This window comes from Taudactylus pleione, unplaced genomic scaffold, assembly GCF_031769625.1.
Source record: "Taudactylus pleione unplaced genomic scaffold, aTauple2 ptg000013l, whole genome shotgun sequence".
NCBI lineage: Eukaryota > Metazoa > Chordata > Amphibia > Anura > Myobatrachidae > Taudactylus > Taudactylus pleione.
In genome coordinates, this window is record NW_028284416.1 from 5422616 (window position 1) to 5438364 (window position 15749).

The 15749-nt window shown below is 45.6% G+C and overlaps 1 protein-coding gene across 2 annotated transcripts in view; it reads left to right on the forward strand.

The window, feature by feature from the left end:
- Positions 1–14726, forward strand: part of LOC148542371 (metabotropic glutamate receptor 6-like) — a 41073-nt gene extending 26347 nt beyond the window's left edge. For both annotated transcript variants that reach the window (XM_088470512.1, XM_088470513.1), the window contains 9 exons: positions 3299–3515; positions 3687–3822; positions 4060–4214; positions 4311–4451; positions 5502–5702; positions 7346–7485; positions 8668–9603; positions 9920–10179; positions 13088–14726. In XM_088470512.1, the coding sequence (XP_088326638.1) occupies positions 3299–3515; positions 3687–3822; positions 4060–4214; positions 4311–4451; positions 5502–5702; positions 7346–7485; positions 8668–9603; positions 9920–10168 (2175 nt within the window). In that variant the 3' untranslated portion in view covers positions 10169–10179; positions 13088–14726. The remainder of the gene's footprint in view (positions 1–3298; positions 3516–3686; positions 3823–4059; positions 4215–4310; positions 4452–5501; positions 5703–7345; positions 7486–8667; positions 9604–9919; positions 10180–13087) is intronic.
- The last annotated feature ends 1023 nt before the right edge of the window (positions 14727–15749 follow it).

Consider the following 15749-nt stretch of genomic DNA (forward strand, 5'->3'; position numbering starts at 1 on the left):
GTTATGAAGAGGTTTTCAAATTGTGAGGACAGTAAAACGGTCAGCAAAGTGTGTAGTGACTGATGGAGCATGTGGCATAATTTAATATAAAAAAACCCACATACCTTTCTCAGATGTATATCTATGGGGTTACTGTTCTGCATATGTTTGATATTAAGATGCGTTACACAAAGTGGTGTATTTTCACTCTGCCGCTGGGGCTTATTAAAAGAGGAGGTGACCTGTGTCTGGGCCCCTCTTCTCTAGCTAGTGGAGCAACTGTGACTAGACTCTGGAGCTGTGCCAGAGTCTACTGCGAATGTGCAGGTCTCCGGGAAAATGGCCACTGCTCCATTTTCCCGGAGACCTGTGTATGCGCAGTAGACTAGCGGAAAGATGGCACAGGAAATCCAAAGGCTCTGCCTCTGTGCCAGAGCCTTTACCATCTTCTCCGCATGCACCATCTTTTGAAAGTATCATGTGAACGATGGCAGGTTTAGGGGAGGAGCGCTGCAGGTAGTGGGCGCTGTACCTCTGGCAGTGGCAGAAACGTCATCATTTATAGGTATCGTATTGGAATGGCATATCATTTCATTCTCTCTTCCCTATCAGTAATACAATAAGGTATGTACAGCGCTCTAGAGGTGTACCCTTAGCAGCTCTAAGACTAGAGGTGTCCCAGCCTCCTAAATAAATAAAATACTGTGATATTGGTGCAGTCTGGGGCACTTGTGATGTCTTAAGTATATATTAAATACAAACAAGTTCTGACGATCAATATAAGGTGTGAGTCGATACCAACAATCTAATATATAGTGTAAAGTGTCAAACCACAATAACCAGCTACTTTATGTCCTTATGAAGAGGACATATTCCTTTTCATAAGGACACTTAGGAGGGAATTCAATTGCTGCGCTAGCGGCTGACACTATTGGGAGCCTGAAGGAGCAAATCAGTTGTTGCTCTGCTTGGACGCGAATAGCCGTGGAAGCGAATAGCCGTGGAAGCACACATTCATGCTAGCACCCTCCTGAGGCTGTGAGCAGAAATGTGCAATAAGTCTGTGGTTCATGCACCCAAACTGCTGTTTGGGCGTGCTAGCCATTCCTTTGGGAAGGTTTAGCCATTTTACGTGGCTAAACCTGGTTCGCGAAAAAGGCATGGGCGCCTCAAAACTATTGAACACCGCACCCCGAACTCCCGTAACTTCAGACAGGAGATGGGGTGTGATAAAACAGTTGTATTCCATAGAGTAGCTGGTCATTGCAGTTTGACCACTGAACACTAGATATTGTTTGGATTGACTCACACCTTATATTGACCAGCAGAACTTAATGTACACACAGGTGCTCTCGCCTATCAGAACCACGTCAGTGTGATGCTCAATTTTGTAAACCGCAGCTTGAATTGGTGGTTTCAGATCTGGATGTTTGACATAATGTAGTTTGACCTTTAGCACATCACACGCTTTACAAAGCACACATAAATACACCAAAAAGCTACGGCTTTCAAAGACTTTAGCAAAACTCCCCAATGGTGTAGAGCAGGTCCATAACAAGGGGTGCTTGAGTGGGTCACCACCCAGAGTGCAAGGCCTAAGGTGCGGCACCATCACTGCCCCGTGTCATCTGTATTTGGCTTGCAGGGTGCCTGGAGCGGCACCAGGCGGCCTAGAGAGCAGTCGCAGAGCCGCCCGGAGTGTCCTAAGATCAACTTAGTGGTTGCGGTGGCCTTGCCGTCTTGTTGTGACACAATGATGTCATATGTGCTGCTTATGAGATGGCAATGGCTAATTTATCCACGCCCATTCAAACGGTCAGACACGCCTGCGTTTTCCTGACTACCAAATGCTGACTACCTGTCATTCACTTTGCAAGTGGATCCTCTGTGCGTCCATAATCACCATTGCGTTCAGACCCAGTGTCAGTATATGATTGATTGCATTCTGTAAATGTCAGATTAGTGGAGGCTTTAATGGTTACACTTAGTGAAGACAGACTGCTGGCGGTTACAGTATCTCATTTCAGAACACGAAGACTAAAAATAGTTACAACATGCCAGACTACACATTGTTAAACTGTATAAAACAAGATGTGTCAGACGAGAAGTGTTTATACTGTGTTCAGACTCCGCACAGTTACTGTACATTGTGTCAGACCAGATATAATTACGCTGTGTCAGCCTATAGGTGGTTATTCTGTGCCAGACAAGGGTTGGTCACAAATGTGTCAGGCAAGACATCATTATTCCATTTAATATCTGGCTAGGGACTGCTCCTCCTGTGCTTGGACTATAGATCATCTACTGCCTGTGTGTCAAAATAGAGGTCTAATGATTTAGAGTACAGATGCTCATAGTAATCAAATTAAACGTGTAAGGCTTCTGTAAGGATGCACTGGCAGCGTGCAGCGTTAGAGATTATGGAGCCAGTGCATGACACCCACCCTCAATGTGCTGAACTGGGGATTATGTTCGTGTTTCAGGCTACAGATGCTCAATGTGCCACAGACACTGGACTATTGTCATTTCAGCATATATCAGGAACGCTCTTTCTGTTGCTGAGAAACAAACGATTGCTACATTTGTGATAGATAGGGTCGTACTTAGGGCCCGCTCGCTCCCAGCGTATGGAAATTCAACTAAGTGATGTCAAGGTAGCCGCTCGCCCAGCAAGACATAAGCACGCCCACTATGTCTTGGCGAGCGATCACTTTGTGCTTATAGATGCCCACCAGCCTGTGTTTAGCCGCCACTAGCATACATCATCTCCAGGAAGTATATACAACCATCGGTACATCGGGAACCATCAGATAAGACCGCAGTGCTTGTGGTTGACTGTACCCTACCGCAAGCACTGTGAGCAGTTCTGTGTAAAAATCAACCAGGTGACGTGTACTATGACACTGACTGTTAATTATGCACGCCTCTGAAACGGTGTTGAAACACTCTGGCACGCCTGCGTCCGCAACTCCACTCCCCCATTGCTACTGCCCTGCCCCTGTTACCACCCTCAAATGGCCTCTCCTGTCAATCATTCCACTGGGCTGTCTTGACAGGTGGAGCGAGCACATTCCGATTGCTTGTACTAGTTTGCGCACGTGCACTGCGAACTACACGCATGCGCACATTAGCGAACATAGTCTGCAACGAGCCTCCGCTTGCTAGCGAGCGGGTCTGAATCAGGTCCTTAGTCATGCCAGCTAGACAATACAGCTAGGTCTCATCTGAAAGACAAGTGTACTGACTTTCAGAATCTGTCTGTGGAGTTTTCATACCTTTGTAGGATGCACCTGAGTATCAGTCTTTGCATTTCTTTCAGATCCCCCAAATAAGTTACGCCTCCACAGCCCCGGAACTCAGCGACAATAACCGGTATGACTTCTTCTCGCGGGTGGTGCCACCAGACTCCTACCAAGCGCAGGCCATGGTGGATATTGTTAAAGCACTTGGCTGGAATTATGTGTCCACCCTGGCTTCAGAAGGCAACTATGGAGAGAGTGGAGTGGAGGCTTTCGTACAGATCTCTCGTGAAGCTGGTGGGTTCCTTCTAAAGATCACACGCACCTAAGTGTTTATCCTGTGTCTGCTTGGCTAGTTTTTCTAAAGTCTCATCTGGCCTGTTAGAACCTATTATTTGTCCATATAAAAACATACAATAGGCTTACATTTGTATCACGCGTGTAAAATACATCTGTCTTGTCCTGCAGGAGGGGTGTGTATTGCCCAGTCTATCAAGATACCGCGAGAACCACGTGCTGGGGAGTTTGATAAGGTCATAAGAAGGCTGCTAGAGACACCCAATGCCCGTGGCATCATTATCTTTGCCAATGAGGATGACATAAAGTGAGAGACAGCTCAAGTCCCTTTTACGCAGGGACTCCCATTTTACAGATTTTAAAAAAAATAAAAATAAATACATTTTGTTAACAGTTTTCAATGTATTTGCTCACCCATCTGTATTTCCAGACCACCAGTCACCTGGCTTATAAGTATAGATTGGCTAAAATGTAATTTGTTCTATACAATGTTGTCTTACTTCAAGTATTTGGCTTCTATACATTATTTTTTGTGTCCTGGTAGGCGTGTTCTAGAAGCAGCCCAACGAGCCAATCATACAGGTCACTTCTTGTGGGTGGGGTCAGACAGCTGGGGCTCCAAAACCTCCCCGGTCTTGGGGCTGGAGGAAGTGGCAGAGGGAGCTGTAACTATCCTGCCAAAAAGGGCATCTATTGACGGTGAGTGGGCAGTTTTCTGGTGAACTTGCTGTCGGTCAGGCCTTCACTGGATACGTCATCGCTGGCTCTTTTGTTTGTTTCTTCATTTAATTTTAGGCTTTGACCAGTATTTTATTAGCCGGACATTGGAGAACAACAGGCGCAACATCTGGTTTGCAGAATTTTGGGAAGACGATTTTAAATGCAAACTGACCAGAACCGCAGCCCAGCCAGAAGAGACCAGACGAAAGTGCACTGGTATTTTGAAATTGAGTGGATTTGTGAGCATGCTGCCATATTGCCTTGTGATTACAAGGGTCATTTACAATTTACCGGGTTTAGTGGTTGCACTCTGTGTGTCTAATATTTCTGTATAAAACAGCAGAGTGTTACAATGGATGCTTGCAGAGCTCATTTTGAGTGTTTGCAAACCGTGTATGCTCCCAAATTGCATTAGCAAAGCTCAATGAATGATGGAACTAAGGCTATGCAGTCTTGGAAGTAAGGCTGGGTACACACGTAAAGAATTTCTGTCCAACCGTCCAACTAGTTGATTGGTTGGAATGAAAATCTGGTAATGTATGGGAGTAACTGATGATCAGCAATTTGCTCCTAAATGCCAGAAAACAGATGAAAATGACGTCAGACAAGTTTGTTAAATGTTTGATCTAATTGTATAAAACATTTAACAATTAACAGGTAAATATGTCTTGTACCTAGCAAAACGCTGGTGCCCAGTGTGCACTGATAATAGTGACTTGTATACATGTAGCGGGCGGGCACACCGCAGGATGCATTCAACTCTACATAAGGGACTATAGATTTTTGTCCTGCGCACACAGGGCCTGATTCCGCAAGGATCGCTATTGCCATCGCAGCAGCGATTACGCACACAGTTCAACTGCGATAGTATGCTAATTCATTGCGATCGCTATGCCGCCCCAGCACTACATAAGGACGCCCCACTTTACCTTACACACATCCGTAATGTTTAGCAAGACTGCGAAACCATCGGTACCCATCGCAGCCTCACACACACTTGCACAAGCCCTGACCTCACTCAGAAATTGCTAACTTCACGCTATGAGGCCTCAGGCTGCGTAGGGCATCGCAGTGAATAATTTATGCACGCCCCTGCAACGGCGTCCCAGCGCACTGGCACCCAATGTATATCTGCTGGATATTTACATTGCTGCATCTCGGTAATGATTTGGAATCTAGAGGTTACAGTGTGCAGGTACCGCGATGGCGTGTTGGTGACTGTGCCCCATGTGTACAAGGTTGCAATGGATTTTACTTTTGTTACAGGGGAGGAGAGGATTGGTAGAGAATCTGCCTATGAGCAAGAGGGAAAAGTCCAGTTCGTGATTGACGCCGTGTACGCAATGGCTTATGCATTACACATTATGCACAGTGAACTTTGCGCCGGAAGCATTGGGGTCTGTGACAAGATGGATCCTATGGACGGACGACTGCTCCTGCAGTACATTCGCAGAGTTAACTTTAATGGTAAGAATACCGCACGCTCAATATTGCTGAAGCTCCAGTGCACTTTCGTATCGTCCCTATGTGCTGCCAGGTAAGAAATTAATTGCACCTCACAATGCGTTTTCTGACAGATGTGCCACAGAAGGTTGGTTCTACAAACCAGCATTAATTAGAGCATGTCATACCCATCTGAGAAGGCTTGTATCCCAGCTCTAGAAGAGAATTCTTGTCATTGTGAGGAAAATATTTGTTCCGAAACAGTAATATACCCCTTTTACACCAGAGGGAAAAACCTGGGTTATTGCTGGATCTACCCGAGTCGCAGCTCAGTGTAAAAGGGTCCCTGAAAAATAACCCGGGTCAAGTGACCCAGCAATCCAACCCAGGTAGCTACCAGGGTCAGACCCAGGATGGACCTAGGTAATGGTGCAGTGTAAATGGCGCAACCAGGGTTATCTGAGCTTGGTGATGCCAAAAATGAGCTGATTGGTGGCTGTGGATCAGTCACCTCCCACTTTTTATGACCTCACAAGTTTAGCAGGGCAGGCTCAGGTTCAGTGTGAACGGGGCTGACCTGGGAGTAACCCAGATCAATGATGCTGTGTAAACTGGGTCTAACCTGGGTTGGAACCATGTCTGAAAACCCAGGTCGGACCAAGGTTTTTAGTGGAAAAGTGGTATTAGGGAGGATGTTTAGTGAATACTTTGTACATAGGGGCAATTCAATAAGGAGCGAGTTCAGTCCTGCGGGCAGTTTTCACGGCGCATTTGCTGCACAAATTGTATTTGCAATTCAATTCCAAACTCTCATTGCATTTCCCATGTTTTTTTTTTGTCCATATGCCTTTCAGCAGGTGAAAGAGTAGGGAAAATCTCTATTTCAAGGTAAAAATGTCGGGGGACAGAGCAGAACCTCTGGTACACCCCTCCCAATCAGTGATCATGCACTTGGAGTAGTATAATTTGGCCAGCAACGACCTGTCAGTGTTCAGGTGAATTTCTATAAAAAGCTCAATAATGGGTGAAATGGCCACTAACGCTTTGCTTCTGTCCTGCTATCTTAGGGCCTGATTTAGAGATGGGCGCCAAGGCGATTTTTTTTTTTATGCAGATTGAGCAATTGTTTGCCACTTTGCATGTGTATAAGTCGCACTGCGCACACGCTGTGATTGTCTTTCTATTCCGCACGCACAGAGGATCCATTTGCAAAGTGAGTGACAGGTAGTCGTGCACAGGTGTATTCATTAATCTCTGACGCATTTTAAAAGATCCACAGATGGAGCTAATTATTTCACTGATTCTGTGAGGAGACCTGGAAAACATGCACTGTTTGGGGTCCTGAGGACCGAGTTTGACAACCTGTGCATTAGAGTAAATCTCTGGATCAGGCCCTTAGTTGCCACTTTTCGGGGGTCTAGGTTGGTTCCCTTTTTTCCTGCACTTCTGCCAGGTCACTTTCTGTAGAAAAGTCGCACGATCTTGCCGTGAGTCCCATGCATTTGCATTTGTAATTGAATATCGCATTGCACGGCTGCGCTCATTGCCGCGCTGTATGCGCTTTTCGTGATGGGAGTTCGCTTTCGCAATTGTATTGACCCCCCATAGTGTTTGAAAGAGTGGTTTTGCCCCTCCGAGACACTGTTCTCTTATTTTTGCCTGCCCAGGAAGTGCCGGAACTCCTGTGATGTTCAATGAAAATGGAGATGCTCCGGGGCGCTATGACATTTTCCAGTATCAGATGACCAATACCACCGCTCCGCCCTACAAAGTCATTGGACAATGGACGGAGTACTTGCGGCTGAATGTAAGAGTGCTCTTCTGTTAGCCGTACCAGTGTAATTGTCAGCCATTACTGTGTGATGCAACGTTTTGTATTATGATACAAATTGAATTACATCCAGAGTGATATTCCCTGACAGAAGCATTGTCTATATGGAATTAGATCAAATGTAACCCTTGAAATTGAGGAAGCCCAGACGTTCCATCACTTCCTCATGTCCAGTAATATAATACCTTAATTTAATAATAGCAAGAGCCCAAATGGATAATTAGCCAGTACTTAGACTGCACCATCTACTGGAAGAGCAAACATGGAACCATGGTCACTTTTATTGCAGTTTAAGGTGAGGAACTTAATCTGCGTAGAGTACAAACGAGGTTGCTTAAAATGAGTATGCTTATTTGTAATGTGTTTCTGCTCTTATGGCATTGTCAAAATATGCGAATACTTAGGCCCTCATTCAGAGCCGCTCGCAATTAGCGCTCGCTCGTTCATAAAAAGGGGGTGGCTATTCAAATGAACCGTTCGCTCTTTGCGGTCTGTTGCCGCCTCCATGTCTGAACGAGCGAGCAAAACATACGCTCGTTTATTTGATAAAAACGCCCCCTGGCCGCTCGCACCATACGTCATGTCCGCTATTTATTAGATTAATCGAGTACATCGAACAGCGTATGAACTGCTCGCTATTCTTGTGGTTGGTTTTTTCAACCACAATCTTGCGAGCAGTTCTGGCTATAAAATAACCCAGTGACGTGGTCAATGAAGCTCTGTATTAATTATGCACACCCATAAAACGCCCGTTTTGACCTTTAAGCACACCTGCGTTCTGATCTCCACTCCCCGTTTTCAAGCACCTTCCCCTGTTACCACCCACATACGCCTCATTCTGTCACTCAAATTAGCAGGCATTCGCTATATTGCGAGCACATGAATTTCGGCCGCACTGACTGGTTCGCGCATGCGTATAACGATCCGTACGCATGCGCAGATGTGCGAACATCGCTCGGAATGAGCGTCCTGCCGCTAGCGAGTGGCTCTGAATGAGGGCCTTAGTTTTAGAATCTCAAATATCATTTATACCAAGAGAGAACCTTCTTGCCCCCCTCCCCCCCTAATCTTTAGCTATTATAATTGTTTACATCAGATGAAACTGTGCTTTTTATTCACACACCCCCCCCCCCTCCCCTCCCCATTTTCCTATGACAGATTGAGGAGATGCAGTGGTTTGGTGGGCAGCAGGACATACCCTCATCAGTCTGCAGCCTTCCCTGTAATCCCGGGGAACGTAAAAAAATGGTGAAGGGTGTACCATGTTGCTGGCACTGTGAACTGTGCGATGGGTACCAATTCCAGCTGGATGACTTCAACTGCCAGGCTTGCCCCTTTGATATGCGGCCCAATACGAACCGGACTGCCTGCCGCCCGACGCCGATTGTGAAATTGGAGTGGCATTCCGCCTGGGCCATTCTGCCTCTGTTTTTGTCCATTTTGGGAATTCTCAGTACCCTGTTTGTGGTGGGTACCCTGATACGCTTTAATGATACGCCAATTGTGCGGGCATCCGGGCGAGAGTTGAGCTACGTTCTTCTCACGGGAATCTTTTTGATGTACGCAATTACCTTCCTGATGATGGCAGAGCCCGGTGTGGCTGTCTGTGCCCTCCGGCGGCTGTTCCTGGGTCTAGGCATGTGTATTTCATATGCTGCTCTTCTGACTAAAACCAACAGGATCTACCGCATATTTGAACAGGGAAAGCGCTCAGTGACTCCGCCTCGTTTCATTAGCCCCGCCTCCCAGCTGGCCATCACCTTTAGCCTCATTTCCGTGCAGCTGCTGGGTACAGCCGTATGGTTGGCTGTATTACCCCCACACAGCGTGATTGACTATGAGGAGCAACGAACGCCCAACCCCGAGCAAGCCAGAGGGGTATTGAAATGTGACTTGTCTGATTTGTCTCTGGTCAGCTGCTTAATGTACTCCATCCTGCTGATGGTTACCTGTACTGTATATGCAGTGAAGGCCCGTGGGGTGCCTGAAAACTTCAATGAGGCAAAACCCATTGGATTTACTATGTACACAACTTGTATCGTCTGGCTGGCGTTTGTTCCCATCTTCTTTGGCACTGCACAGTCTGCTGAGAAGGTGAATTGCATAACTTGGCCGTCCTTGTTTTTCCTAGTCACCTTATGACATCATTTCAGTTGTGCTGTCCATTGTAAGCTCATTCTGGTCACTGTTACTTTGGCCAAGAATGCGTTGGTCCATTAGACTGTGGTCCATGGATAGCTCATTGTTTGAAATTCATTTCACCTGCCCCATCTTTAGGAGATCATTACCAGCACATTCATGGTCCATTGAGTTGTCATCCACCGTTCGTCCATTGCTTGGCGTCATCACACAGTACTCATCTTCCCACTTTCAGCGGAGTCGACTTTCTAATTTTACCTCATTCACTTAGATCTATATCCAGACCACCACGTTGACAGTTTCGATGAGCTTGAGTGCGTCTGTCTCTCTGGGAATGCTTTATGTCCCCAAGGTTTACGTCATCGTCTTCCACCCTGAGCAGAATGTGCAAAAACGCAAAAGGAGCTTCAAGGCAGTAGCAACAGCAGCCACAATGTCTACGCGCCTGTCCCAGAAAAACAATGAGCGGCAGAATGGAGAGAGCAAGCCTCCTGAAAAGAGCCTCCCTGAGAGCAAGTGATTCCGTTTAAGGTATCTAGAAAATCTATCTTGTGATTTTGACTGTCCTAGTCAGTGATAGTCTCTCTCTCATCACCACTTAGATCAAAGTGGTGATGAGAGAGAGACTGATCTAAGCGTGATGAGAGAGTGACTGATGGAGAGAGATTGATCTAAGCAATGATAAGAGAGAGACTGATTTAAGTGGTGATGAGAGAGAGACTGATAAAAAGAGACTGATCTAATGCTGGGTACGCACTGGCCGATATATTGGCCGATCAATTGATTGGCCGATATATTGGCCGATCAATTGATTGGCCAATATATCTTCTGGCTGTCTGCCAGTGTGTACAGACATATCGCATTGGCTGTGCTGCACAGCCGATGGACAGATATGTCTGCAGACCACCCGTACACATACAGCAGCTGCCGCAGGGAGGGAGCGGGGACATGCCACCGACACGACCCCGGGGCAGAAGCAGATGATGGCTGTTCAGTGTATATGAGTAACCATCATCTGCAGATATATCTGTATAGTGTGTACCCAGCATTAGTGGTGAAGAGAGAGAGAGACTGATAAAAAGAGACTGATCTGAGCATGATGAGAGAGAGACTGATAAAAGAGACTGATCTTAAGCGGTAATGAGAGTAACTGATCTAAGCAATGAAAAGAGAGTCACTGATGTAGAGAGACTGATCTAAGTGGTGATTAGAAAGACTGATCTAAGCAGTGATGAGAGTAGTAATGTGAGTGTGCCTGATGGAGAGAGACTGATCTAAGTGGTGAGGAGAGAGAGACTGATAAAAAGAGACTGATCTAAGCGGTGATGAGGAGAGAGAGACTGATCTAAGCGGTAATGAGAGAGTAACTGGATCTAAGCAATGGTAAGAGTAAATGATGAAGAGAGACTGACCTAGGCAGTGATGAGAGAGTCACTGATGAAGAGAGACTGACCTAGGCAGTGATGAGAGAGTCACTGATGAAGAGAGACTGACCTAGGCAGTGATGAGAGAGTCACTTATTAAGAGAGACTGACCTAGGCAGTGATGAGAGAGTCACTTATTAAGAGAGACTGACCTAGGCAGTGATGAGAGACTGACCTAGGCAGTGATGAGAGAGTCACTTAGTAAGAGAGACTGACCTAGGCAGTGATGAGAGAGTCACTTAGTAAGAGAGACTGACCTAGGCAGTGATGAGAGACTGACCTAGGCAGTGATGAGAGAGTCACTTAGTAAGAGAGACTGACCTAGGCAGTGATGAGAGAGTCACTTAGTAAGAGAGACTGACCTAGGCAGTGATGAGAGAGTCACTTATTAAGAGAGACTGATCTAAGCGGTAATGAGAGATTAACTGATCTAAGCAATGATAATAGTGAATGATAGAGAGACTGATCTAAGCAGTGATGAGAGAGTGACTGATCTAAGCAGTGATGAGAGAGTGACTGATCTAAGCAGTTATGAGGGACTGACTGATGGAGAGAGACTGATCTAAGCGGTAATGAGAGAGTAACTGATCTAAGCAATGGTAAGAGTCACTGATGAAGAGAGACTGACCTAGGCAGTGATGAGAGAGTCACTGATGGAGAGAGACTGATCTAAGCGGTAATGAGAGAGTCACTGATCTAAGCAATGGTAAGAGTCACTGATGAAGAGAGACTGACCTAGGCAGTGATGAGAGAGTCACTGATGAAGAGAGACTGATCTTGGCAGTGTTGAAGGGACACTTATCCAAGTCATAGCTCTTTATTGAAAGCCGGGCGGCTTTTTTTGTTGAAAATGCATCTTAGTCGCGGCACTTGTATATCTGTGTGCATCTGCATACGAAGCGGAATGGAACTTGGCGTGGGAGAAAGCCGCAGCATCGCAGCCCTTAGTGTATGGATTCAGAGACTAAAAGTCGCACACAGATATACAATAGTACGACTGACACATTTTCTACTGCAGCCATGATGTTAGAGGACACATCTGTACATCATGCATTTTATATACACCAGATATAAGCTTGTTCTGGCCTACTGGAGTGTGGGAGCATTGTAAGTTCACACATTACTTTCTGTAGTGCAGATGACATGCAAAGGTGTTTGTGTGCTGCTATGTACATATTACTAGGGCCATGATTAGAGAGTAACCACCTATGTACTGTATAATCTTTTATTTACTGTATGTGGCACCACCGAGGGTCCGTACTGCCATACAGGGAAAAATATAATTAGGGTTTCAGTATAAAAAAGTTACAGTTTAAACATTATTTCTCAATGACCCAGTGCCCAGGGGTGGCCGGGCAAAAAGGATTATAGTCACTGGGGTAGATGAACTAAGCTTCTAAAAATTAAAAGTGGAGGTGATGCCCATAGTGACCAATTAGATTGTCTATCATTTCTCTACTGCTTACTTGAAAATGCCAGAATCTGGTTGCTATGGGCAACAGCAGCACTTGTTTGTTTTAGAAGCTTTAGTGAGTCTACCCCACTGGCTGTGAGTGGGAGAGAAGTGGATATAGAGATAATGAAGGGAGAGGACAAGAGTCTGGAGGGCCCTGCCCGTGCCAGTGAAAGCTTACGGACTGGGAGTTGGTGTATAACTGGGATGGGGCAGAGGGCACAGAGGTAAGAGTGGGGGGGGAGCTGATAGGCTTTGATGAACAGTGTTTTCAGGGAACGTCTGGTACACAGATGGTAGGGCACCGAGAAGGTGATTCAGAGTTGAAGGCATTTGTAGTAGCGGCTTTGGGCACAGCCGCTCCTCTTTTCTTTATGTTAATGCCGCGGCTGCTGAGCATCCATTGCAGAGTGCGTTGTTTTTATGGAGCTGTCCAGGATGGCAGGAAAGGTAAGGCTATATATAGGCAGACACCAGTTCAGCTAAGATGACCTATTCCCAAGATGTTTTGTGCGAACAGGAAGCGACGAGAGCACAACTGACGTTCTGTCTACACCAACAGGTACTATGACGAGACCCGCACCCCTGGTGACGTTGCTTTATAAGCACATCTGTAGCACAGGATGTACCCAGGCTACACTGCAGGACCTGGACGTCAGCTCTGCCAGACACATTGATGCATATCGGGAACCCGCAGGAGCACTTGTCAGCCTGACAGAACCTCTACAATCCTCCATTGAGAGCTCTGCGCAGTATAAGTTTATTGCTACTGATATCAGAGCCGTGTGCAGCAGCATTTAAGTCCTCTCCTGATAGAAGCATGCACAGCAGTACATAACACTTCTCCTGCCTCCCTGACATAACCCTGCACACTGTGATATAACGCTTCTCCTGCCCTAAGCGTGCACTCCTTCTTTATCCTGACCAGAAGCATGAATAATGTAAACCCTGCTCCTGAAAGAACAAGTACAGCAGCATTTAACCCTTCTACTGCCCCATTTCTGCATAGATTATCTTGCACCCTTACCCTGATAAAGCTGTACACAAGATCAGTATTCTGAACCATCACTTAACCCCTCTCTTGCCACAATCTTCATGCAAGGACCTTACATTGCATCACTTAATCAAGCTCCAGCCATTTGCAACTGTTCTCCTGCCAGAACCCTAAAACATCACTTAACCCCTATACTGCCAGTGCCCTGTGCAACATGATTTAACCCCTTTCCTGCCACAGTCCTGTGCATATCATGTAATGCCTCTCCTGCCAGAATCCTGTGCTTACCCTTCCCAAAACCCCATACAACATCATTTACACCTCTCTCCTGCCAGAGTCTTGTGTATATCCGTTAACCCCTCCCAGAGCCACATGCAACATAATGTAACCCCTCTCCTGCCAGAGTCCTGTGCATATCCATTAAACCCTCCCAACACCCCACACAACATAATTTAACCCCTTTCCTGCCAGAGTCCTGTGATTATCACTTAACTCCTCTCCTCCTTTCCTAAATCACGTACCCACTCTTCAGCTACGTTTTCAGAGTGCTGGATGTTACCACCTTTATCACTGACAGATCTACACAAAAGGGCTATTCATTATGCATTTAGGGTGCAAAGTTAGCAATGCACATTAGCAACCAGACAGACACTTGTTTCTATTGTCTAACTAGACAAACACAGGCCAGTGACTGATTGCTGGATATGGAGCTAGTTTAACACCTAAATGGAATGCTACAGTTGTTTATATTACACACAGCAAGGTTTTATATCCGCATGTTTCATCCTGGCCATTATAGCTACCATCTTTCTGAAGTTATTGATGAACCCAGATGCTGCCTATGGCAATGCCACAGGGCCTCCGTGAGTGCTTTACGGGCAGCTGGTGCCAGCCCAACTTCTCTTCTTACATAATAAAATAGCTAACAACACTCCCTCAGGATGTAAGAGAGTACTGCAGCCCATCAACAAATAATAGGTCATAATGTTCCTTTTACAATCATCACAATGCATTTTACAACCTTGCCACTGTACTGGAAGTCATTTCTCATTGCATCCCTTGTCGCTGTCACACCAGTCTCCCACAGAACCAATTACCTTTCTCTCCTTCCTATCGAATACGTTATTCCCCTTCCCGAAAAAGAAAAGAAAAAAATAATAAAAAAAAACATTTTAGATGGACATTAGAGGAGCATTCACTCATTATCACAGGAAATTCTCCCCCAATGAGGGATGAATAATAAACATTTTATTCTCATGTGTTCTATCTCATCTGTCAGTACTGCCTGCGATGTGTATGGTGAGGTCTTATCCTAACCAGTGGGGGTCACTGTAGGGTAATATAACCTAAACTTCGCTCTCTCTGTTCAAACATAGTGAGGCTGGTGGTTACGGTACAATGCCATGTTTTGTCAGAAACAACGAGTTAAGTAACTTTTTGCACATTCTAAGAAATCCAAAAGTCATAAATGTAAAAAGCACAATATTTTTTGTATAATATAACGTCCAAAGGGCTTTACCTACCTACCTATGTGTTGTTTCACTTCCTATGCCCATAATCCCTTTACGTCATCTTCCCCAAGTTACCTGGTTTAATCGGGGGGCGATAATCATCTTGCAGTATATTATCTTGGCGCATGGACTAGTGGCAAGAGATATATACTATATGATATGATATGATTGTGGGAAGTCACAATGTCATTAGAGATAAGGTCAGGGCTGGAAAGGACAAAAAGTATCAGAGAGAGAAGGCAGGCACTTTTGAGGTTGTAACCTATTTAGCAAAATCAAGAGTGCTTGGATGGTGCAGTGTCACAAAAAGCTGCTATGTGGCATATATTCTGTGCCCAGCCATCGTAGATGGTGCCATCAAACCAGCACATTTAAATGACTTTATAGCTAATTTTTGTATCTCAGGGGTAAAGTCAGGTGTCGGCATTTACAGGGTAATGGCTTATTAATGTGCTTTCTTAATAGCTATGATTCAGAGGAATGAGTTGGGCCAGTATCGTTACTGCACCACTCTCTAGCGTATTGTAAGAAAACTTTAATAGAGCATTAATATAATTGCGTGGGGGCTGTTCACTTTCATGTTTGCTTTTGATAGAGGTGGAAAATTTTTCAGACGCAGACACGAACTGCTCATTTACCCCATACACCACAGGTGAACAATTTATCGCCCTCTGGCCTTTGTGGAAGAGCATTCTGGGTCTTTTGGTTCCACGACAACT